General features: G+C 43.7%; 1 protein-coding gene across 3 annotated transcripts in view; it reads left to right on the top strand.

The window, feature by feature from the left end:
* Nucleotides 1-25,491, top strand: part of RBM33 (RNA binding motif protein 33) — a 260,560-nt gene that overhangs the window by 62,018 nt on the left and 173,051 nt on the right. For all 3 annotated transcript variants that reach the window (XM_077491155.1, XM_077491156.1, XM_077491157.1), the window contains exon 7: nt 17,549-17,720. In XM_077491155.1, coding sequence (XP_077347281.1) covers nt 17,549-17,720 — 172 coding nt within the window. The remainder of the gene's footprint in view (nt 1-17,548; nt 17,721-25,491) is intronic.

Below are 25,491 nucleotides of genomic sequence, written 5' to 3'. Positions count from 1 at the left end.
ATATATAAAATATGCAAAGTGGTTGGAGGGAAGCTTCAGAATGGCAAAGATATTTTTATTACAAATTATGCAAGCAGACTGCTGTTCCTCTCTAAGGCTTTCAGCTGGCAGATGTTAAAAATAGATGAAAAACATCATCCGTTTTTTTTCTTCGGAAAAACATGTCTGAACTGATGACATGAACAGAAATGCCCCTTTAACACGAGAGTTCCATCATCGGTTCCGTCACGTTTTTTTTTTTTTTTCAAAGAAAAAAAAAACGTTTTTCTTCAGTTTACGTTGTGTTTTTTGTTTGTTTTTGTTTTTTCATCCGTTTACATCAGTTTTTCAAAGCCACCAGCTAGGGTGCTTAACCACTTGAGTCTCATGCCATTTTTTTCAGTTTTCTTTTAAAATTTTGGATTACCTGATAAAAATAATAATTGTAGGCCTGAAGATTACGTAAAGCGGAGTTCAACCTATTTAAAAGTCAGCAGCTACAAAAAGTGTAGCTGCTGACTCTTAAAGTGGTTGTATACCCTGTACAACCACTTTCACTTACAGGTAAGCCTAGATTAAGTTGGTAATGGTGGGTTATCCTCGCGCTATAGTGGTAGAATTTAAGCAGGCTGGTGTGGTTGCAGCAAAAACACCGACAGAGGTGCAAACCCTCCCCTCAAAGTGATAGTAAGTAAAAAATAGATGGTGTTGCGCTCCACGCCAAATAAATTAAATCTAATAACACAATTGATAAATAATCGCATAAAATCTTGAAGACGCACTCATGCGATTAAAATTACTATTAATTATAACTACAAACTTTAGTGCAAAAAATTAATGCCAAGTGATTAATACAGTGCTCGGAGTAAAGCTAGTTCCTACTATTATTCATGAATGAAGGAACTAAAATGATCTATACAATCATAATAAAGTGCCAGATAAAAAACGCAGATCTTAATAGAAATACTTCAAAAGAATCGTGACATCAAACAAATCTCTGTCAGTCCATGAAAGTGCATCCAAGTGCCAACATGTGTGCAAAACTTATATATAAAAAAACCATATATAATAAATACACAATAAAAAGAATATAGAACGGTGTGTGAAAAGTATGTATCACAGAGTACAAAGACAATAGTCCAACAAACGTGATTGCTAAAAGTGTCTCTAAATTAACATAAAAAACGTAGTAATAAAGTTCATGCAGGAAATAAAATAAATCCACGCTGTGCTATGTGAAGAAATTAATCCTGTGAACGACCCTGGGATAATTCCACCAGTGATCTTGCAGCTCCTTAAACGTGGGTGCTCACACACTGAGTGCAGTGGGTACCTTACCTCACTGCTGTCAGTCAGACAGCAATATGCTCCAATATAGCGGTTGTGTCCTCAAATGGGATGTATGTCCTCAGTGGGTGTAGGGATACTCCAATACTTTGCGGTGTATATCCTAAATGCAGTATGGGCGCCCCCAAAACTTTTCCTCCAGATACTCCGCAAAGGATCGCAAGTCAGACCCAAGAAAGAAAAAAGGGGGCCTCCAATAGTGAAGTACGTCACACAAATACTTTATTATAAAAGGACCAAGTCCTGGGTACTCACATTTATGCAGTAAAATTCAAACGTTTTTACATCTAACAAACAACGAACGGCTTCCTCGTTCGTACCCCGGACGTCACTTCCGGTATCCTCCTAGGCCAATCCTACGCGTATCGTCATTGATCACGTGACTTCATCAGGGAGTCCCTGATGAAGTCACGTGATCAATGACGATACGCGTAGGATTGGCCTAGGAGGATACCGGAAGTGACGTCCGGGGTACGAACGAGGAAGCCGTTCGTTGTTTGTTAGATGTAAAAACGTTTGAATTTTACTGCATAAATGTGAGTACCCAGGACTTGGTCCTTTTATAATAAAGTATTTGTGTGACGTACTTCACTATTGGAGCCCCCCTTTTTTTCTTTCTTGGGTCTGACTTGCGATCCTTTGCGGAGTATCTGGAGGAAAAGTTTTAGGGGCGCCCATACTGCATTTAGGATATACACCGCAAAGTATTGGAGTATCCCTACACCCACTGAGGACATACATCCCATTTGAGGACACAACCGCTATATTGGAGCATATTGCTGTCTGACTGACAGCAGTGAGGTAAGGTACCCACTGCACTCAGTGTGTGAGCACCCACGTTTAAGGAGCTGCAAGATCACTGGTGGAATTATCCCGGGGTCGTTCACAGGATTAATTTCTTCACATAGCACAGCGTGGATTTATTTTTTTTCCTGCATGAACTTTATTACTAAGTTTTTTATGTTAATTTAGAGACACTTTTAGCAATCACGTTTGTTGGACTATTGTCTTTGTACTCTGTGATACATACTTTTCACACACCGTTCTATATTCTTTTTATTGTGTATTTATTATATATGTTTTTTTTATATATAAGTTTTGCACACATGTTGGCACTTGGATGCACTTTCATGGACTGACACAGATTTGTTTGATGTCACGATTCTTTTGAAGTATTTCTATTAAGATCTGCGTTTTTTATCTGGCACTTTATTATGATTGGATAGTTAATTTTAGTTCCTTCATTCATGAATAATAGTAGGAACTAGCTTTACTCCGAGCACTGTATTAATCACTTGGCATTAATTTTTTGCACTAAAGTTTGTAGTTATAATTAATAGTAATTTTAATCGCATGAGTGCGTCTTCAAGATTTTATGCGATTATTTATCAATTGTATTATTAGATTTAATTTATTTGGCGTGGAGCGCAACACCATCTATTTTTTACAAGCCTAGATTAAGGCTTACCTGTAGTTCCAAGAAATATCTCCTAAACTTACACGGTAGAGCTGCACGATTCTGGCCAAAATGAGAATCACAATTTTTTTTTTTTTTTTTAAGAATAAAAAGATCATGATTCTTGCAACGTAAAATCTTTCACATTATACAAAAAAACAAAATGGGCTAACTTTACTGGTTAGGTGTGGTTTTTTTATTTTTTTTTATTTTTTTTAATTCATTAAAGTAATTTTTTCCAAAAAAAATATTTGGAAGACCGCTGCCTGAATACAGTGACATAAAATATTGCACCAGCAACCATTTTATTATCTAGGGTGTCTACTAAAAAAATATATATGATTGGGGGTTCTAAGTAATTTTCTAGCAAAAAAATAAATAAAATGTAACCACTTGCCGCCCGCCAATTGTCAAATGACGGCTGCAAAGTGGTTTCAAAATCCTGACCGGACGTCATAGGACAGCCTCAGGATTTTGAGCGGCTGCGTGCCCCCGGAGGCATTGCGGTGATCGTTGTTGCAGGGTGTCAGTCTGACACCACGCAACTATGATCTCGGTAAAGAGTCTCAGACGGAGACTCTTTACCACGTGATCAGCCGTGTCCAATCATGGCTGATCGCAGTGTCGATTATCAGCACAGCCCCCCCCCCCCCCCCCCCAGGATGCCCACATTGGACCACCAGGGACACCACCAGACCACCAGGGATGCCGAGCACCAGGTATGCCACCCTAGACCACCAGGGATGCCAGTCAGTGCCCACAATGGGCATCACTGAATGGCATGCATTATTTGGCACTGATTGGCATCCATCAGTACAAAACAATGCAATAAAATGTCGCCTATCAGTGCCCATCCGTGCCGCCTATCAGTGCCCGTCAGTGAAGGAGAAAACTTATTTACAAAGTTTTGAAACTGAAACAAAAAAAAAAATGTTTTCAAAATTTTCGGTCTTTTATTTGTTTAGCAAAAAATAAAAACCGTAGAGGTGATCAAATACCACCAAAAGAAAGTTCTATTTGTGTGTAGCATGACCGCGCAATTGTCATTCAAAGTGCGACAGCTGAAAGCTCAAAATTGGTCTGGGCAGGAAGGTGTTTAAGTGCCCTGTATTGAAGTGGTTAACTTGACACCAACAAATGTCAGAAAAAGGTTTAGTGTTTAAGTGGTTAAACTTTTTTCACTTGCACAGGAAGTCCATTCCATTAACAAATTGTTACAATGTTTATACTTAAAGTGGTTCTGCACCTAAAAAAAAAAAAAAAAAATATTAAAAGCCAGCAGCTACTAATATTACAGCTGCTGACTTTTAATAAAATCACACTTACCCAGGGTCCAGCGATGTCGGCGGCAGATGCGCGAGTTGCGCTGCGCGCCTCTTCTGGTCCCCCCGCTGTGTCCTGGGAACTGTGTGTTTCCCAGAACACAACGGGGGGGGCGTCTGCGGCGGTCTGCCCGGAAATGGGTGCAGATACCTGGATTATCCAAGTAACTGCACCCCCCTACCCCCTGAAAGGTGCCGATTGTGGCACCGGAGGGGGGGAGGGATCACATGAGCGGAACTTCCCCTTTAGGGTGAAGAACCGCTTTAAATTCAACTGATAAAGAATGTTTTGACACTTGGCAGACTGCCCAGTTTATGGCTGTGGCTTCAGAAACACAGAGAGAATTCTTTGCATAGAAAGAATCAAAAAACACTTTAGTCAAGATCGCGATAAAGTTTTTTGACGATTAATCGTGCAGCTCTAGGAGATATTTACAAACCCCCGCACGATGAGTTCTTCTGCGCATGTGCCGATGTATTTGGCGCATGCGCACTTTAGTAATGGCACTCTGAGCCGTTTCTAGCTGGGGTCATGCCGTGACTGGCGGCTCGCGAGTGATGTCTCTCCCCAAAAATGACAAATGTGGCATGTCGGGGTCACAATGGCTTAAAGCGGAAGATCCATTTTTTAGTGGAACTCCACTTTAAAACCCCCAAACATTCTGAAAGCAGACACCCCAGAGTATAAATTGGTGGTAACAATTTTTTATGTCACATATTAGCTCAACAGTTAACAAAATGTAACATTTCAGTAAAACATACAGTAAAGTAAACATACAGCAGAAATGAGTCACTGGTTGTTAGGACGCCGGATGGTGCAGGCTCCTTGCAACCAATCAAAAAGTTTGTTCATTTACATCCATTCATGGCTTTTCTCTGTTTAAAAAAGTGATTGTAAATTATAATCTGTTTGCCCATAGGAATGCATTGCTGTTCATTTTTCATCCGTCAGCAGATTCAGAAGCAGAAATAACTGTGATTCTGCCTGCTATCTCAAAATGCACTATAATCGTAAAATGCAGGTTCAGGTGTCATATTTTCAATGGCACCTAAAGTGCGGTGTAGCTTTGCCGCTATTGCTGCGTGACTTACTGCGTGGCAGTCAAATTGCATTGCGTAAAGCTTATTGCTCAAAAAATAAGCAGAAGTGCAACAATTGCGGCAAAACCACACGTCATTTTAGGTGCCATTGAAAACAATGTCCCCTTGAACCTGCGGTTTGTAATTGTAATGCCTTTTGAGATCGCGGGCAGAATCGCAGCCATTCTGCTGCGATCCCAAAACACCTAGGTGTGAATGGAGCCTAGGCCCTGTTTCACACATTCTAGATGACAGTCTAGATATTGTGTACCTGTTGGGTTGGTTCACACAGATGCGATTCACACGCAGTGCGATTACACAGAGGGTCCTATGCAGGTTTGGAGAGTGCGTTCCAGACTTGTAAGTGATAGCGTATAGTAGCATGCAAAGATAAATGTTCTCATAGGATTGCTATTGACAGGCATTTTGCATTAAAGTCAATGGATGGCCATCTTGCATTGAAGTGAATGGTAGGCGATTTTGCATTGAAATCAATGATGGGCAGTTGTATAGAGAGACAGACAGAGAGCGACTTGGCAAAATCGCACCTGTACTGAAATCACACAGAAACTGGAATGGTATTTACAAAGAACCTCATGCCTAAAACACTTTGCAATTTTTATACACATATGTGTGAACCCAGGCTAAAGGGGCTGCTTGCTACAGCAGGGTTAAGGGGCCGGTTCAGGACTGTAGATTATATGTATTCCAATGGCCTAATTCAGGCTAGTGCAGGCAGTTCCAGTGCAGAAAAAAAGTTGAACGTGCTTTTTATTTTTTTGCACAGAACTGTATTGGAAAGCATCAAAATGCATCAAGAAAGCATTACAGCAAACCCCGCAGTTTAAAGGAAAGAGTAATGATCATTTTGATTGTGTTGAAGGGGGAATCTCTCTTGCTGCACTATTGCATTCTGACAGCGGGAAGTTTCCCTGCTGTCAGAATACGATTACTGCTGACAGAAAAAAAGACAGGCTGAATTTATTGAATTTGATATCAGTGCAACCAGCCTGCCCATAGATGGATCAAAATTCAGCCAGTTTCTGCTGAATTTCAATCTGTCTTTGGCCAGCTTTAGCTGTGGAGCATGTTCTAGATCTCTTGACATTGCCTTTTGTGTTTGCACTGTTTCTGAAGACCAACTATGTGAGTAGGCCTGTTGGGCCAAGCACTCAAACCTATCTCAGGTACTTAGGTCATTAAATATCTTTATTACGTTTTCCTGCTAATTTTGTTGCAAAAAAGGTTAACGCTGTGGGACCGAGTGCTGAGCTTTGCATATGTACTCTGTGTTCCCTTTTAAGACTTTCCAGAATGTTGAGAGTATCTGCTGCTTGCTAAAGACTTACTTGGGTCCTTGATATGCAACCCATTCCTGCTGCCAGACTACAATGACTTTGGTTCCTTCTGGTCGTCTGACCCTCTCGCTTGCTGATAGTTTTCTGGGTTTCATGAATACCTAAGGCCTTGCCTCTTACCCTGAACCTACACGTTGGGTTGCCACTCTGCTGTTGCAACAATTCTAAAGGCCGGGGTAGGGAAACAGTCCAGCTATATAGAGTGCCCCCAGTTCACATTCTGCCAATGGCTCTGGGGCTATTGGCAGCGTGTCTACTGATGGTTGTGTTGCCTGCAGCCTTTAATCAAGTTATCTTCTGTTCTTGGAGCCCTCTTTGACTCTGATGTGGTTGGACCTTCTTCCTTCTCAGCTGAGGATTTTACCTTGGGTATGCAAGGCTTTATGACCCATATCAACCCATTATTGCTGACTTTGATCGGACAAGCCTCCAAAGGCTTCCCTACCTTCACCTGTATCTGATTTGTGTGTGGCCTAAGTGACTACCCTGGGCTACAAAGACTCCTTTTGCAACTGCTTTTCCAACCATTTCCCTATGGAAGGTGCAAGCATCACCATGCTCCGTACTCTTTCTATAAGACTCTGCTTATTAATTATACATTTAATTAGTGAAGAGTTTCTGCAAAAGTGGTCTATTCCCACTGACTTAGCAGCGTTCTGCCTTAAGACACTTAAGATTTTATTAGAGGAAGTGGACGCACCTATCTTTAGAGAGAAGTTGCCTTCGATGGGCAGCATCACTTTGTTCCAGCTCTTGCAAACATTATCATGGTTGCTACTATTGGCAAGGGCACCCATCTTGGTGGAAAAAACCTAAGGAACAGGCTGTAAAGTCTTCTCCCTCTGTCAAGGAATATACTTTTCATTCTTCACTTCCTGAAACCTCTGTCGAGACTGCCCAAGCTTGACTCCCCAATCGCCCACATGTCCTGGCACTTGATTTGGCCAAATACTCAGACAAGCGTTCCCATACATGAAGGTGTGGGCTCTCTTTAACCACTTCCCGACCGCCTCACGACGATGTACGTCGACAGCATGGCACTGGCAGGCATATTGGCGTACATGTACGTCCCTGCCTTCCCGCGGGTCGGGGGCCCGATCGGGCCCCCGCCCAGTGCCTGCGGCGGTCGGCATTCGTGCGGGAGCGATCCCGGACGAGGGGGCGGCCATTCGTTCATGGCCACCCCCTCGCGATCGCTCTCGACTAATAGGAATCGTTCGTGACATCACTTCCTCTCCTGTAATGTAAACACAGGAGAGGAAGTGATGTATTCTCTCCTCCGTGTCGGTATTTTTCGTTCCGACACCGAGGAGAGAGGATCGGTGAGTTGCACCAACACGTCACTACACAGTAGAACATGCCAGGCACACTCACACCCCCCCCGATCACCCCCCCAATTACCCCTGCCCCCCAGTCACAGTGACACCAATGTCATTTTTTTTTTTTTGCATTGGTGTCATTTGTGACTGTAATAACTGTTAGGGCAGTTAGGGTTAGCCCCCTTTAGTTCTAATGTACCCCCCTAACCCCCCCAATAAAGGTTTAACCCCGTGATCACCCCCCGTCGCCAGTGTCACTAAGGCTGGGTTCACATTGCAGCGGTTTATGAGAACGAATGTGATTCGCACCGCACTGCAGTGCAAATCACATCCGATCTCTGTGCGATTCGAGTTCAGCCATTCGCCGCACCCGCCGCAAATTCGCACGGGACCCTTTTTTTGGTCCGCAGCAGAATCGGATCGCATGGGTGTTCACACCATGCGATCCGAGTTTGCAGATCGCACTGCGATATGCGAACTGATCTGGGGGTGTCATTAACATTTCACTGACACTCCCAGCAGTTCGCATAGGGCAGTGTGAACTGCCGCCGGGAGGCATGCGATGCGGGAACCCGCCGCGGATTCGTGGCGTTCCCGCATCGCTCCAGTGTGAACCCAGCCTAATAAGCGATCATTTTTCTGATCGCCGTATTAGTGTCACAGGTGACGCTAGTTAGGCAGGTAGGTATTTAGGTTCGCCGCAGCTTTTTATAGCGCCAGGGACCCCCATATACTACCGCATAAAGCCCCCTGATTGCCCCCTAGTTAACCCTTTCACCAGTGATCACCATATAACGGTTACAGGTGACGCTGGTTGGTTAGTTATTTTTTTATAGTTTCAGGGCACCCGCCATTTATTACCTAGTCTCACTAGTGTACCCCTAAATTTAGGGGTGTCTACTTTCCAAAATGGGGTCATTTTGGGGGGGTTTGTGCCATCTTGGCATTTTATGGCCTTCAAAACTGTAACGCCCTTAGAAAGCCTGAAGGCGGTGCTTGGTTTTCGGGGCCCCGTACGCGGCTAGGCTCCCAAAAAGTCCCACATATGTGGTATCCCCGTACTCGGGAGAAGCAGCAGAATTTATTTTGGGGTGTCATTTCACATATGCCCATGGCATGCGTGAGCAATATATCATTTAGTGACAACTTTGTGAAAAAAAAAAAAAAAAAGTTTGTAATTTTCCCGCAAATTGTGGCAAAATATAAAATATTCCATGGACTCAACATGCCTCTCAGCAAATAGCTTGGGGTGTCTCCTTTCTAAAATGGGGTCATTTGTGGGGGTTTTGTGCCATCTTGGCATTTTATGGCCTTCAAAACTGTAATAGGTAGTGAGAAGTGAACTCAAAAATTTACGCCCTTAGAAAGCCTGAAGGCGGTGCTTGGATTTCGGGGCCCCGTACGCGGCTAGGCTCCCAAAAAGTCCCACATATGTGGTATCCCCGTACTCAGGAGAAGTAGCAGAATTTATTTTGAGGTGTCATTTCACATATGCCCATGGCATGTGTGAGCAATATATCATTTAGTGACAACTTTGTGTAAAAAAAAAAATATATATTTTTTTTTTGTCATTATTCAATCACTTGAGGCAAAAAAATAAAATATTCAATGGGCTCAACATGCCTCTTATCAATTTCCTTAGGGGGTCTACTTTCCAAAATGGGGTCATTTGGGGGGGTTTTGTACTGCCCTGCCATTTTAGCACCTCAAGAAATGAGATAGGCAGTCGTAAACTAAAAGCTGCGTAAATTCCAGAAAACGTACCTTAGTTTGTAGATGTGACAACTTTTGCGCAAACCAATAAATATACAATTATTGACTTTTTTTTTTACCAAAGACATGTGGCTGAATACATTTTGGCCTAAATGTATGACTAAAATTGAGTTTATTGGATTTTTCTAATAACAAAAAGTAGAAAATAGCATTTTTTTTCAAAATTTGCGGTCTTTTTACGTTTATATCGCAAAAAATAAAAATCGCAGAGGCAATCAAATACCATCAAAAGAAAGCTCTATTTGTGGGAAGAAAAGGACGCAAATTTTGTTTGGGTACAACATTGCATGACCGCGCAATTACCAGTTAAAGCAGCGCAGTGCCAAAGTGTAAAAAGACCTCTGGTCATTTACCAGCAAAATGGTCCGGTCTGAAAGTGGTTAAACCTTATAGATGGAAAAATGGGAATAAGGGGCTTGGACTTTTTAACAAATAGGTAATTAATACATAAAAAGATTATTAAACATAGAAAACACATTTAAAAGATATCGACATTTAAAATAAGTCGGTATAACAAAGTTGTATAGTTGATACTGGTACATAGTCATAGGAACATAACCTGAAACATTTACACACCAAAGTGAAGCCAATCAATATAAAGCACTCTAAAAAGGGATAATGGTGCTGTTCAAATATATGGTGAGTGCACTACACAGGCACCGGGGAATCTGTAATCTGCACACCACTAAGAATGTGTATGTAAATGGTGTGTGTAAATAGTGAAAACAGCACTAAAAATGAAGTGCAATGTGCATAAAAAATATTAAAGGGAAAAGTGCAAATGCAAAAAAGATCAATACAAAAAGACCCTTTGCACAGTGATAAAAAGATCAATACAAAAAGACCCTATGCAAAGGGTCTTTTTGTATTGATCTTTTTTGCATTTGCACTTTTCACTTTCATTTTTTTTTTTTGCACATTGCACTTTATATTTATAGCTGTTTTCACCATTTACACACACATTCTTAGTGGTGTGCAGATTACATACACATTCCCCAGGGGCCTGTGTAGTGCAACCACCATATATTTGAACAGCGCCATTATCCATTTTTAGAGTGCTTTATATTGTTGGGACATTATTTTGCACATTGTTTGTCCATATTTTATTATAGATGGACTTTTGGAGCTGTTCATATTTTTATTAGCATTGACATTATTTTCACATATCACGGTATTGTATAGTGTTTTAGTGCTGCATTTTTTTCCATTTATAACTTTGTTATACTGATTTATTCTAAATGTCTATATATCTTTTAAATGTGTTTTTATGTATTCATTACCTATTTGGTCGTGCCTAAAAAGTCCAAACCCTTTATTCCAATTTCTCTGATTCTAAGTATAGGACGTGGCACTGTGTATTAGGGCTGCAGCTAACGATTATTTTCCTAATCGATTAGTTGGCCGATTATTGTTTAGATTAATCAATAACCTTAAATGAAAATGAACGTCAATTTGACCCACTTTTTTAATCACAGTGATGGGAAAATTTGTAAATAATATCTTGGTCAAAGGAATTTTCTGACAGTGTATGTGGTTTTTGTTCAGAAATGAAGTGAAAATTTAAAAAAAAATTCTTTCATTCAGCGAATGTACAAAGGTGTTTCATCTGAATATTCTCACCTGAAAATTGATCCGTGAGGCCAGCATAAGGCTCGGTACACACCTGATCTGTTTCTGCAGTGCTTTTTGCTGTATGTTTTGATGTTTGCGCACGTGATTTTACTGCAATTTGCGATTTTTGCATTTTTTTGGGCAGATTAAAAAAACACAAATTGCTGCAAAAACACATTGCATTCTTTTCTGTAGGTTCTCCATTGAAGTATATTGAACCAAATAAGCACAGTTTTGCGTTAAAAGTCCCTGTCCCTTTCCAAATATGCAGCGGCTGAAAAAAGTCCCATAGGTAACCATGTAAATGAACTGTAATGCGTTTCTGCAAAAAGCATCAATAAACATATAGATGTGAACCAGGCCTGAGACATTTTGTAACATAATGGGGTTAAAAAGACTAAAAAAAATAGCCCTTTATAGTACAAAAAAGCAGATAATCACTACTGGGAGGGGTTCATTTTTTTTACTGTTGAACAGTGAAAGTAATATTTACAGTAGTGATTATATTTTTGTACTATAAAGGGCTCATTTTAGTTTTTTTTCTTTAACCCCATTATTTTACTGGCCGATTAATCGATTATGAAAATAATCAATTTCATAATCGATTAGTTGTTTCAGCCCTACTGTGTATCATACAAGTATCCACAGGATCACTCTGTGGTGATACCAAAAACTTGCCTTCTTGTAGATAGTTGGACATGGTGCATCAATCTGGGCTTTTTGGCATTGGTCTGCCGAGACGTGGCATTTGGACTCCCTTTGGGGTCTGAGTTGTGGAATGGCCAGTACCATTATTCCGTGCGGGGGAAGGTCTTATAACCTTTCTCATGCACAGGACAGCCTACTGGCGCTCACCACCTTGGACCCTCTTCCACACACATGCTACAGTTTCATACAACCAGCAGCCACAGGTGGCAGACATAAGGGGGAGTACAAGTCTCAGCAGGTACTGTCAGGTGCTCTCAGACCATAAGCCCCCCCCCCTTTTTTTTAACCTGGTCTTTAGTTTATTCCTTTTTGAAGTTTTACCAGCTGAACCTTTTAAGCCTTTGCGGACATGACCTTTGGCCTGTGGGTATTGCAGGCTGCTGCGTTAGATTCTAACCGGTTCTGGTTTGGTTGTTTGTGGCCTGTGGGCTTGTTTTGTGTTGGCCCTCCCTCCTAATCAGTGCTTTGGATGTTCCTGTCATGGATATGAAGATACCTTGTGACCTGGGATGTATGATGAACAAAATTTGTATTTTTGGTTTACCTTTTAAAATCCTTTTCTTGGATTACGGACACGGCGACCCCACCCATTTTCCTTAAAGTGTTACTAAACCCAATATGATATGAAGATAGTTAATCCCCCCCCAAGTGTCTGATCACCTGAGACATAACTCTATCGCAATGGATATGAAGATACTCTTGGTCCTTTGGTGTATTCCAAGTAGAGCATTTTACACTACAAATCCACATTTTTTTTGTACTCCTAAATCTTTCCAGGGGTCCATTGAAGGATATAGGAAGTTTTTACCATTCAGGTTATATTGCTGCCTACAGGATTAAACTCAGGCAAGCAAAACTGTAGGCTGATTATAACCAGTCTTAAGTACAAGCATGCCACAGTTTTGTAGCAAAACAATACAGAGAGCATGATTATAAAAATAGGAGTGGGACCTGTGTCCTCCAATAGACTCAAAGGATTTTATGGAGAGTATAAAAATCTTATATTCCTTATACTGTGTAGGTCAATTCTTGTAAGTGGAGAGTACCGGGTAAAAGTTATCAGGATTTAAGTCAAGTTGATCAGGTTTTGTGCACCATATACACCAAACTTTGGTACATTTTATCATCAGGGGTATACTTTGTGTTCTCTTTTAATGTGAAGAATTTATACTGACCTAAGGGCTTCCACTTGGAGCAGATAGGTTTAGCATGAGTTCTGTTGTAGCCTGAGCTCTATATACAGATTTCTCATTCGTTCATTGACACACAATGATCTGTTATTCAGAATCATAGGGTTTAATCGCCCCCTACAGGAGTAGGACACTAGGCAAAAAAATTACTTTGTTGCGACTATGGGTAGTCCTGGGTGATATACCCCCTCTTTGCTATAGGCCTTCAGTTTTTTCCTTCTGCCTAATCAGGAATAAGGACTTGGTTCCATGCTGGGATCTCCGGTTCTGGCAATTGTTCGTTTTTGCTTTTTCAACTACTTTTTTTCTCTTGGATTTTTTCCTGTGAGATCTACAATCAACTGCCGGACTGGACACTAAGATCCAATGGTCTCCCCAGTCTGGTCAGCGAATGCAGACTGCAGCTATGCGATAGTTTGGCTCTGACATAGCCCCACTGGATGGGGTCTGGCCCTGCTAGTTAAACATCTCACGTGGTCACATACAACCGGGTCTCAGCGTTCCTCAGGGCCAACAGCCCCCCATTTTGTTGGCGAGGAGGATCTGTCTGGGAGCGTCAACCGTGCACTTGCTGGAGCGATAAGTAAGGGGGTCCCTCCTCTCCTTCCCTGGAGTGGTGTGGGGCAAAAGAACTCCCCGGAGTGGTCGATCCCTCTGGGGTTCTCCTCCACATCTCCCCTTCCCTGGCTTAGGAGTTTAGGACACTCTGACCACCCCCCTCCTCCCCAGGGTTGTCACTATGGGGATGGTAGACCTCGGCATTTGATGGTTGGGTGGGCGGCTGAAAATTTGGATCACGGCTTTTACGGCCTGCCAACCGAGGCAACGTGCGGGGCAGCCCTAAAGTGAGCAGTGGAGGTTGCGGGCATCTGCCCTCCTTCCTTGGCTCTAGCCTGGTCCGGGCCCCCGCGACCTGTGCACTTGGGGCGGGTGGCTGAAAATTTAGGTTGCAGCCTAGGCCGCATGGCCACGCCGGACCTCTTCTTCCAGAGGGTGCAGTGGGTGGTGCTAAAGGTGACCCCCTTTTGGGGTGGTTGTTTAAGTGGATGCCCCCTGGGAGGAGGGCCTCAGCGGATGCCCCCCGTGCGGGGTTTCCGTAGGCTCCCCCTTGTGTGGGGTCTCAGCCAACTGCCCCCTGTGAGGGGTCCAGTGGTGCCCCTGTGCGGGGCATCTATAGGTGCCCCCTGTGCAGGGTCTCAGCCAGTGCCCCTGTTAGGAGTCCTTTGGTGCCCCCTGTACGGGGTCTCCACCGGTGCTCCTTGTGAGGAGCCTGGGTCAGCGCCCACCTGTGCGAGTCCTCAGTCAACGTCCCTAGTGTGATAACTCGGTGACGCTCCTGTGCGAAGCCTAAGTCAACTTAGGTCTCAGTTTGTGCCCACCTGTGTTCTTTGCATTTTCACAGGTGGTGCTTGGGCATATAGGCTAGTAAATGGCGCCCCTCCGCCCTCCCCTGCCTCAACGGTCTGGACTGATTCTATGTCTGGCTCTGCCGTCACAGCTGTGGCCTACCTTGCAGGCTTAGTGAGCTTGTTCCTACACAACTGCAGTGGCACACAAGAAGGGGATGCTGGTCTCCCTTATTACATCTGTGTGGGAAACTAAAGATGGAGGATGCAGCTGCGGCTGAGGTGCATGTCCCCTAGGCACCCATAAACTGTTTCGCATGGCAAAAATGTTCCTTTCTCCCTTCTATTTTGAAATATTTGTTTGTAAAGACTGGGAGGGTCCAAAGCGACCCTTTGTGATTCCAAAGACGTGGGGGTCCCTCCTTAAAGATTGCACTGTTCCGTCTGTAATGGATCCCCCTGGTTATGCAAGGCGACCATGATTCTGGTGGAAGAGTCTCCGGCTTTTAAGGATCTGGCTGACATACCTGGAGGGGGAGCAAATTCCCTCTGCTTTCGCTGAGGTGGAGGACCAGTTGGTCTGGGGGCTGCAGTTTGTATGCAATGCCTCTAGGGCGCAGTTCCCTTGGTTGCTAAGCTCTCTGTTTCTCCAGTGGTGCTTAGACATGGATTGAGGCTTAAGTGTTGGTCTGCGGCCTGGGCTTCTAAAAAAAAAAAAAGCTCTGACTGGGTTACCAATTCAAGGCAATTGTCTGGGGCTACCCTACATGACATTGTTACGAGTCTCACTGGAGAAAAGTGTAAATGTCTTCCCCAGTCTGAAATGGGGGGGGACCTTGTAGCAGATGCAGTCCTTATTGGCACACAATGGACCTGGTCTGGCGAGCTGATAGCGGAACTTCCTAGACCACTGACAAAGCCTCTTCAGCAGGAAGACACGCCCTCACCTATGTCCCAGTGTTCCGGCCTTCAACCCTGTTTTTTTCCTTCCAATTGCCATCTGTCACTGGACTGTTGGCAGTACTCCTTTTGGATTTGCAAGCCCTGTTGCTTCAGGGTGTGCTTGTCCAAGTTTCAGTGGGTACAGAAAGGAGTCCATCTGCACAGTGGTGGCCTCCCTTCATCATGGGGACTTTTCAGGCTTCTGTTGACATCACGGATGCTTATTTACGCACTCCAGTATGTGCCCAACACAAACACTACTTCCATTTTACTGTGGGAAAAGAGCATTTTCCTCTTGCGGTGTTTACTTTTGGTCTCTTCTCCACCCCTCGCGTACTCTCGAAGGCAGCCAGGAGCTCCATACCATCAAGCGTATTTCTTTTCAAGCCTTCACAGTGAGTACAGTCTGCAGCAGACTAGTTTCAGCGATAAGCCTTGTTCATGTACTCACAAAAGTGTTGGCTCCAGTTCTGGTGTGGTTACTTAAGCGGGGGATTGCGGGCCTGGGCTGCTTGGACGATCTTCTGCGAGCAGAGTTCTTGGCTACCCTGGGGGACGATGTAGCTCGCTATACAGACCTCAGTTTTCAGTTGGCTTCTATACTGCTCTGGCTCCTTCCAGAAGATTAGATTATCTGAGCCTGACTCTCTCGTTTCATCTCTGGCCAGAGCGTTTCTTCCTCGGAACAAACTCCATAAGTTGCATGCTGCGTTTCAACTACTGTTGTCTCGTAGGTGGGCCTCCTTGCAATTCTGCAGGTGGGTGCTGGGCCTGATGGTATCTACCTTCGAGGCAGTTCCATACAAGCTCCTTTCAAGTTAGACCATGGCGTAAAGTTTCCGAGAACTCTGGGCTATCGGATTCGGCCGAGTCAGAAAACTGGGGGTCCCTTGGTCTGGTGGCTTCGCTCTCCGGGATTTCGGCAGGGCACATCCTTTCTCCCCTTGTATTGGACAGTAGTCACTACCAATGCCAGTCTGTCCAGTGGGGAGGTGTCCTGGGACTGCTCAGGGTCATTGGACCATGAAGGAATCTGAACTGCCGATCGATATCCTCGGACTTCACGCAATCTACCACTCTACTAGACTATGTATGGATCATGGAGGTAGACTTTGGGGGCTCCAGGTACAGATCCAGTTGGACGATGCTACGGCGGTTGTCTGTCATTCACCAGGGCGGAACAAAGAGTGTGTTGGCAGCCCTGACAGTAGCCAGCATCCTCCGGTGTTCCAGGCTTCTCCGCCGCATTCTAGGAGTGGAAAAATGGCAGGCGGTTTCCTCAGTCGGCTAATACTGGTCCACGGGATGGTCCCTTCACCGGGACATGTTTCATCAGATATGTCTCCGATGGGGCACTCCTGAGGTAGACCTGTTGGGGTCCCTGCTTAACGGAACGGTACTGAGGTTTCTGGCAAGGTCACAAGCTCCTCTGGTGGACACTGCAGCCGCTCTGGAGGCCCCGTTGGGCCGGTATAGTCAGATCTGCACCTCTCCTCTCAAGGTTCTGCCGCGGCTTTTGGGATGTCCCTATGGTTCTGCATAATGGATTGCTGTGTCTGTCAATGAACGAATGAGAAAACAGGATTTTTGACTTAACGTAAAATCTGTTTCTCTGAGTTCATTGAGACACAGCACCCACCCCTCTAAGGCGTTTGCTTCTGACACTGCTTGTTACTAAACTGAAGGACTATAGCAGGGGTGTATATCACCTAGGACAGGGATCTGCAATTAGCGGACCTCCAGCTGTTGCAAAACTACAAGTCCCATCATGCCTCTGCCTCTGGGTGTCATGCTTGTGGCTGTCAGTCTTGTTATGCCTCATGGGCTTTGTAGTTCTGCAACAGCTGGAGGTCCGCTAATTGCATATCCCTTACCTAGTACTACCCATAGCCGTAGCAGTCTTTTTTTTTTTTTTTTTTCTACCTTGTGTCCTACTCCTGTAGGGGGCAATATAACTCTGGTTCTGAATAATGGAGCACTCTCTGTCAATAAACTCAGAGAAACAAATTTTACGGTAAGTCCAAAATCATATTTTTCAACTTGTAAGGTGTTCTGCAAAAAGTCCTATATTTCCTGTTTTTCAAACAGAATCCCTCCTTTTGTATTTTCCCTCATAGGCTTTCATTGAATCTCAAGAATTTCCCCCAGATGTTAAGGAGGAGTCGGATGATGAGGATGAAGAAGAAGAAGGTGGTGGTCGTATCCGTTTTAAAACAGAACGAAAGGAAGGGACCATTATCCGGCTATCAGATACTCACCGTGAAAGACGCAACATTCCAGATACTTTGGGTAAATGTTTTTTTTTTTTGTTTGTTTTTTGTTCATGTGGTGTGTTTTCCCTTTATTTTTTACATGTTATTTTTTTCATCACCAACAGGAGTGGGTAAACATCTTGTTGCTTGTTTAGGATCCTTGTTTTTTTTGTTTTTTAATAAAGTTATACCAAGTGAGATTTGTGATCTGATGCATTTCTTTTGATTTAATGATCCAGGATCTCCACAGTTAAATATGTAGGATGGGTCATAAAATTGACAGAAAAATACTTTTAGTTTAAGCCACATTTGCCAAAATGTCTGTTGTTTCATGCATTTCAATGTGTTAATACCCGAAGTTTGCAATGTAGCATTTCAATCTGTCAGCCGTATTTGTGGAGTTTTTTGAAGTATTTGCTGCCATTGTCTTGTTTTTTTTTTCTCTTGCAGACACTGTTTTTTGGGCTTTGTTATTTTGCAGAGTTGAACTGCTTATATTACTGATTGATTAGATAATTGCATGTTATACTGGAAATGTGCCAATATATTGAGTGAATGATGATCAGGGATTGGCTAGTGCAATAGTGGACGCATTTCAGGTTTTTGAGAATCAAAAAGTGTACTTTGTGCATACCAATTTTAATTTGCCTTGTAGTGTTTTCTAGGCAGTAAAGTGGTTGTAAACGCATGTGAAAAAAAAGACCTGCAAGACAAAGGCATAATGAGCTAATAGTCATAGAATACTAGCTAGGGTTGCACCGATACTAGTATTGGTATCAGTGCCGATACTGAGTGTTTGCACAAGTATCAGTACTCGTGCAAATGCACCGATACCTCAAACCGATACTTTCAGGCTCGGTTCTTTGAGCTTTCAGGGGGTCTCCCCTGTTGACAGCTGAAGTGTTAAAGAAGTCCGGTAATTGGAGCGGTCAAAAAAAAGCAGCCAGCAATGTTTATTAACAACATTGCTCAAGCGCTGAAGCACTAAAATTAAAAGAAACATTGTTTCTTTTTGTAGCTTTCTGTTATTTCATGTGCAGATCAAAGGGATGAACATATGTTCCTGAGTTTAACCCCTTACTTAACCTTAATTAACTCCCTATTCTTCTCCATTTAATATTTTCCTTTTTTGTTTGCTTTGTTAGTGAATACTTTTACACATATATATTAACTTATATTTTCACATTTCACAAATCGCAAAATTAAAAAAAAAATCGGTTTAATTTGTAAATAACTTTTCAATGCTTTGTACCATTGCTGACAGCTGAAGTGAAAACAAAACAGTTGCGGTAATTGGTATCAGCAAGTACTAAAAAAAAGTATTGGTACTTATAAAAAAAAAAAAAATGGTATCAGTGCATCCCTAATAGTAGCTCATGTAATACTCGTCTGAGATCAAAGCCCCCACTGCGGTACCCGCACACAGCACTGGCCGATGACATTTTTCCCTGTAGTTGCTTCCGGTTAATGCGGCTCCAATGCTGTGATTGGCTGGAGCCGCAATGATGTGACTCTCACGCATGGTACACTGAAGCAAACGGCACGTGCGCATGTGCCGATGACGTTGGCACATGCAGATACAGGGGATATCTCCTAAACCATGCAAGTTTAGGAGACTTCTGGGGCAGCTACAGGTAAGCCTTATAGGCTTACCTGTAGCAAAAAGTGGATTGTAAGGGTTTACAACCACTTTAACATGGCCATATAAAGTAGTTGCTCATTAAGAAGCAGTGTGGGGATGTGAAATGTTGAAATTGACAAATTTGAAACCACAGGGGTTAGTAGGGGTGCAATGGATCGGCACTGATCCACAATCCGAACGGGTCACCTCGCTCGGATCGGCACACGCTGCGCTTCGCGGTCTCGGCCTTATTAAAGGCCACGACTTCGGCCTAGTTCCGGAGCGGTGGCCATCTTGGTACACCCGTCAGTGTTTACTATGTGAGCGCTCCAGTAAATGACGGAGCGATCACTTTCAAACAAACCGGCATCATGATGACGTTGGTTCCTCTCCCCCCTCTCTGTACCGATCTGTACAGTGGAGGAGAGAAATCGGATGGCAGCCACAGCCATCCCAGCAATACCCTGCCAATACTCTGCCATACATACCCTGCCAATACTCTGCCATACATACCCTGCCAATACTCTGCCATACATACCCTGCCAATACTCTGCCATACATACCCTGCCAATACTCTGCCATACATACCCTGCCAATACTCTGCCATACATACCCTGCCAATACTCTGCCATACATACCCTGCCAATACTCTGCCATACATACCCTGCCAATACTCTGCCATACATACCCTGCCAATACTCTGCCATACATACCCTGCCAATACTCTGCCATACATACCCTGCCAATACTCTGCCATACTTACCCTGCCAATACTCTGCCATACTTACCCTGCCAATACTCTGCCATACTTACCCTGCCAATACTCTGCCATACTTACCCTGCGATACTTACCCCGCCAATGCTCTGCAGTACTTACCCTGCCAATACCCAGCCATGCTCAGCCAATATTACATTGGGGGAGATGACGTGGATATTACAGTGGGGAAGATGTATATTGCAGTGTGGACTATATAGTGGTGGCATTTTCACAGGTTTTTGCAAATTCAATTATTTGCTGATCCGAAAAAAGGTCCGATCCGTGACTCTGATACAAGGAATGATCCTATCCATGAGTTTTTTGATCCTTTGCACCCCTAGGGGTTAGGGATCTTTTAGACTCTTTGTCTTTATTGTTTTAGATGCAGAGATCAGCCTAGGCTGCTGAAACAGTTCAGGAGTGGACAAATATTGATGCTATCTTTAAAAAAAAATAAGGAAAAATACTTTTCAACTTCAGAAATTATTTAGTTGCATCCTCATTTGCAGACTGGTGAAGATTTTTCTTTAGAAACATATAAGTAACAAAGCTAGTTGGATTATCTTTATTCCTTAGCTGTCATTTTTGTGTTATTCATTTAGCATTGTTCAATTTCAGAGTTGTTTTAACCACTTCAGTACAGGGCATTTTCACCCCCTTCCTGCCCAGGCCAATTTTCAGTTTTCAGCACTGTTGCACTTTGAATTAGATTTTTTTTCCCTTCACAAATAGAGCCTTCTTTTGGTGGTATTTGCTCATCTCTGCGTTTTTTTTATTTTTTGCACTATAAACAAAAGAAGAGCGACACATTTGAAAAAAAAAACAATTTAAACTTTTTGCTATAATATCCCAATGTTTTAAAAAAAATATATATATTTTCCTTATTTTCGGCCGATATGTATTCTACATATTTTTGGTAAAACAAATCACAATAAGCATATAATGATTGGTTTGAGCAAACGTTAGTGTCTACAAAATAGGGGATAGTTTTATAGCATTTTAATTTTTTTACTAGTAATGGCAGCGATCTGCCATTTTTATCATGACTTTGACATTGCGGCAGACAGATCAGACACTTTTGACACCATTTTGGGACCATTTATACAGCGTTTAGTGTTATAAAATGCACTGATTACTGTATAAATGTCACTGGCAGGGAAGGGGTTAAAACTAAGGGGCGATCAATGGGTTATGTTTGTTACCTAGGGAGTGATTCTAACTGTAGGGGGAGGGGACTTACAAGAGGAGATGACCGATCAGTGTTCCTCTATACTGGGTGCACATGCTCGGCTTCCTCTCACCTGACAGTATGTGGAGCTCTGCTAACGAGCAATCCAGCAGTCGTCGGGCACTTGCATCGGCTCCAGAGTGACACGGCGTGCGCCCCCCCCAGATGGCTGGAAAGCCCAGGACGTCATATGATGCCCGCCCAGGATGGAGATCCCTCCTGCGGAGGCCATATGATGATGGGCAGGATGTGAAATGGTTAAAATCATTCAAATTTAATTTTTACTCCCAGAGTTAAGATATTAACCAGGGCAGTAAAATGTAATTGCAACAAATCGGTAGTGAGCTAAAGTGAATATCTAAATGCAGACTTCTTCACTTCCCCAAGCGCTGCATTTTTCAGTGAGTGGTTGACCAGCCCACACACCTCATAAGGACAGTCTGCCCAGGTTTTTTTTTATACCCTATTACTCTCAGGTGCCCTCTCTTTATATACTACAAACCCTCAGCAAGACGTTTCCATGGGTTACAAGTTGGAGTTTTGCTGCCTTTCCCCTCTTCACTATGCTTTCAAGGGGGTATCTTCAGAGCCTCCAAAAAAAAAAAAATTCAGCTCTGGAAAGGCTGCTGTCTCGGGGGTTATTGCACCTCAACTGGAAGCAGAGGTAACAGTGCTTCTATTTTGGCCTGTTTACAGTTCGCAAGCCAAGCAGGGCCATCTGGCCTATTCTAGACCTTAAACGATCTCAAGTTTCTGAATGTACAGAAGTTCAGGATGGAATCCATCCTGATCATTGGTTTCTCTGCTTCATCGGGGGGATTTCCTGGCATCAGTGGATATCAAGGATGCCTACATACACATCCTGATTTTTTTTTTTTTTGGCCTCACCCAATGATTTCTGCTATTTACAATCGAGGATTCCCACTACCAGTCTGAGAGATTCCTGTCTGATCTTAGATAACGTCTATGAGATCATTGGGAAGTCCCTTGATTTTGGCCTGCATGAAGGTTCTGGGAATGATGGTAGCTGCCTTTTGATCCCCACCCCCTAGAGCTTTTAATTTCATTATCCTGTTGGTATAGGACAAAGGTGTGGAATAATTGGATCTGCCAGTGTATCTGACTCCCAAGACCAGGTCAGCTCTGGAGTAGGGATATTGGAAAGTTTTGATGACTTATGCCAACCTGTTGAGCTGGGAGGTGTTTTTGGAGTACCTCTCGATTCAGGAAATGTGGTCATCAGAGTGGAAGTTGCCAATCTACGTCCCGGAGCTTCAGTCAAATCAGCAGGCTTTTCCACACTGGTAGGTTTACCTTGTCAGAATATAGTTGAACAATGCCAGGACTGTGGCAAATACCAACTATCGAGGCGGGACAGGGAGTTGAGCTGCTCAGGAAGATGCATGGCGCCTTTGGTGAAACTTCACGTTCAAGGGCTTTCTGCAGTGCACTTTTCTTGGCGTGGAAAATTGACAGTCAGACTTTCTCTACCATCAGCAGTTGGATTTCCTGGAGACTGGACACCTCACCTGGAGGTGTTTGCAGAGATTTGTCCCCTGTGAGGGTTACTAGATCTTTTGACAACCAGATTCAGCAACAAACTGGGCAGGGATCCTCCGGTGTGTTGCGATAGATGCCCTGGTGACTTCCTGGGATCCGTTTTCCCTGATCTGTGTCTACCCTGCTACCTGGCATTCTGGGGATTCTGATTGCTCCGGTTGGCCAAGAAGAACATTATATGGAGACAACGTAAATCTCTTGACGGGAGAGGCGGAGGCTCAACTCCTAAGGGGATGTATTTTTTCTTCTGTAATCTCTACCTACCTCAAGGCAAAAAAGTTGACCACCTGGTAAGTGCATCACTGTGTGCATCACTGTGTGCAGCCTTTTGTGCCGGGTTTGAGGCTTGTAAGTGTCATCTCTGACAGTAACTCATAGGGCATATTTTAGCTTTTCTACCGTCAAAGGACAGATCTTGACCTTGGTTGTTCTGTTTCAAAGATCTATTGCGTCTCATGCCTTAGCCTTTGTTCAGGATTGTACTGCCTGAGGCTTAGCTGAACTGGGGGAGGGGGGGTGTTATGTAGGGGTTCCCCCCTTCTTTTTTTTTTTTTTATTTCATCAAATGTCTATTTACTTTAAGATGTTTTCATATGAAGTCCTCTGTATCCTGTTATGTACAGACCACCTAATTTCTTAATTGTATAGTACAGTACACAAGTTTTCATTAAAGAAAATGGGTTATATGCTGGCACCTTCAGGTGAGGATGCTGGCAATTAAAGTTGTTACGGCCTTCTTTATAACCATCTCACCCCTAGCATTCCTCATATTTTTCATCCACGTTTTATGGCTTATAATTCCAATTTTCATCTTGCCGATTGAGAAGGGTACGCTTGGTTCTTCACAAGGAGAGGTCCTTTTTTCTTCCAGCTGCAAATATAGCTGCTGTAGCAAAATGGTTGCAGTTTCTTGATCCGGCCTGTACTAATGGCTTTGGCACTGGGTTCTGGGTTTGACACTCGCCCTTGGTGCAGCAGTGCAGTATGGTACAGTTAGCTGCATGGTGCTCTAAAAGTCCAGGGCAGTGAAGATCCACACAGGGGTGACCCTGTCTCTGAAGAATCCCCTCCATGAAGCAGGAGGTATATGCCTTCCTGAAGCAGGGAGAACCTCACCTGCTGGGTTCTCCTTGGTAGGAACCAACACCCTGGTTTTATTAGTCAAGGGCTTTGCCCATTTCCTTTTGTTTGATGCTCTCCCAATGCCTCACCCCCCCCCCCCCCCCACCTTCCTCCAATTTAGGCCCCTGACTTGTGCACTATGGGGTGATGTCATAGTCCTCCACTAGCTCTGGGTGCCATTTTGAGCACCTTGCTCTTTTGCCGACTAGCACATTAAGGCTGGGTTCACACTAGAACACGCAGCGACTTACAGCAGGGGTTCGGTGCCTCTCCATTCACAGTTTCAGGTCCAAGTTCAGTCCGAATTTTGGACTGAATTCAGACCAGAAGCAGGCCAAAAGATGCACAGGGCTTCTGTGCAATTTGCACCGGAGCTGCTGCGGAGAGGTGTGAATCTAGCATTAAGCTTCAGCTGCTACCCTGCTTTGGATTGTGGCCCAGATCTCTGTCTCAGCTTTCACCGGGTTATATTTAGTAGCCTTCTGTCAAGAGGAGAAGTGGAAGGTGATTCCCTGGAGTCTTGTGTATGGCGTTAAGGCTCACTCTACTTGTTTTGTTGATACCTCTTGGTCTTTTCAAGCTTCAGGCATCTGTTTCTCAGATTTGCAAGACCGCATCCTGGTCCTCTGTTTACACGTTTTACAACCTCAATTCAAAAAATTTTGGGCGCTGTGTAAAATTCAGATAAAAACAGAATGCTATGATTTGCAAATCTCATAAACCCATATTTTATGTACAATAGAAAACATATCAAATATTTAAACTGGGAAAATGATCCAGAAAAAAAGGTCATTTTGGAATCAACAGCTCTTCAAAAAGTTGAAATAGGGCAACAGCTGACAAAGCCATACTAACAAGGAAGCACTGGAAGAACATTATGCAACAAATTAGGCTAATTGGCAACAGGTCAGTAACATGATTGGCTATAAAAGGAGCATCTAAAAGAGGAAGTAAACCCTTCCAAACAACTTGGACCTATAGGTAAGCCTAGATTAAGGCTTACCTGTAGGTCCAAGCAATATCTCCTAAACCTATATGGTTTAGGAGATATTTGCCCGAAAATGGGCACCGCTGTCTACGGCGCATGCGCCGTAGACAGCGGCGCGCAGGCGCACTAAATGCGGCAAATCCAAGAATGGATTTGCCAAATTTGTCGACTCCTGTGCGCATGCGCGGGAGTGACGTCATCGCGGCTTCGCCGTATGACAGCGGCGGAGCTGCGAGGCGCGACTCCCGTGCGCATGCGCGGGAGTGACGTCATCGCGGTTGCGCCGCTGTGATTCGTCGGAGCTGCGAGACGCCACAAGCAACATGGATGCGGCGGACTACAGGGGACAGCGGCGACTTCGCTGGCTCCTGTGTCAGGTAAGTGACACATAATGAGCTACTATGCGATGCATAGTAGTCCATTATGCTTTACCTTTGCAGGGAAAAAAAGAGGAAGTAAACCCATTAGGGTTTACTTCCTCTTTAAGATTAAGAGTGTCGGTGTCTCAGAAGTCTGGGTCCGCCAGAATTCA

The sequence above is a fragment of the Lithobates pipiens genome, unplaced genomic scaffold, assembly GCF_037356315.1.
Source record: "Lithobates pipiens isolate NorthernLeopardFrog02 unplaced genomic scaffold, aLitPip1_a1.2 Scaffold_19, whole genome shotgun sequence".
Lineage (NCBI taxonomy): Eukaryota > Metazoa > Chordata > Amphibia > Anura > Ranidae > Lithobates > Lithobates pipiens.
The sequence above is the reverse complement of the archived record's forward strand: the minus strand, read 5'-3'. Positions and strand labels throughout refer to the sequence as shown.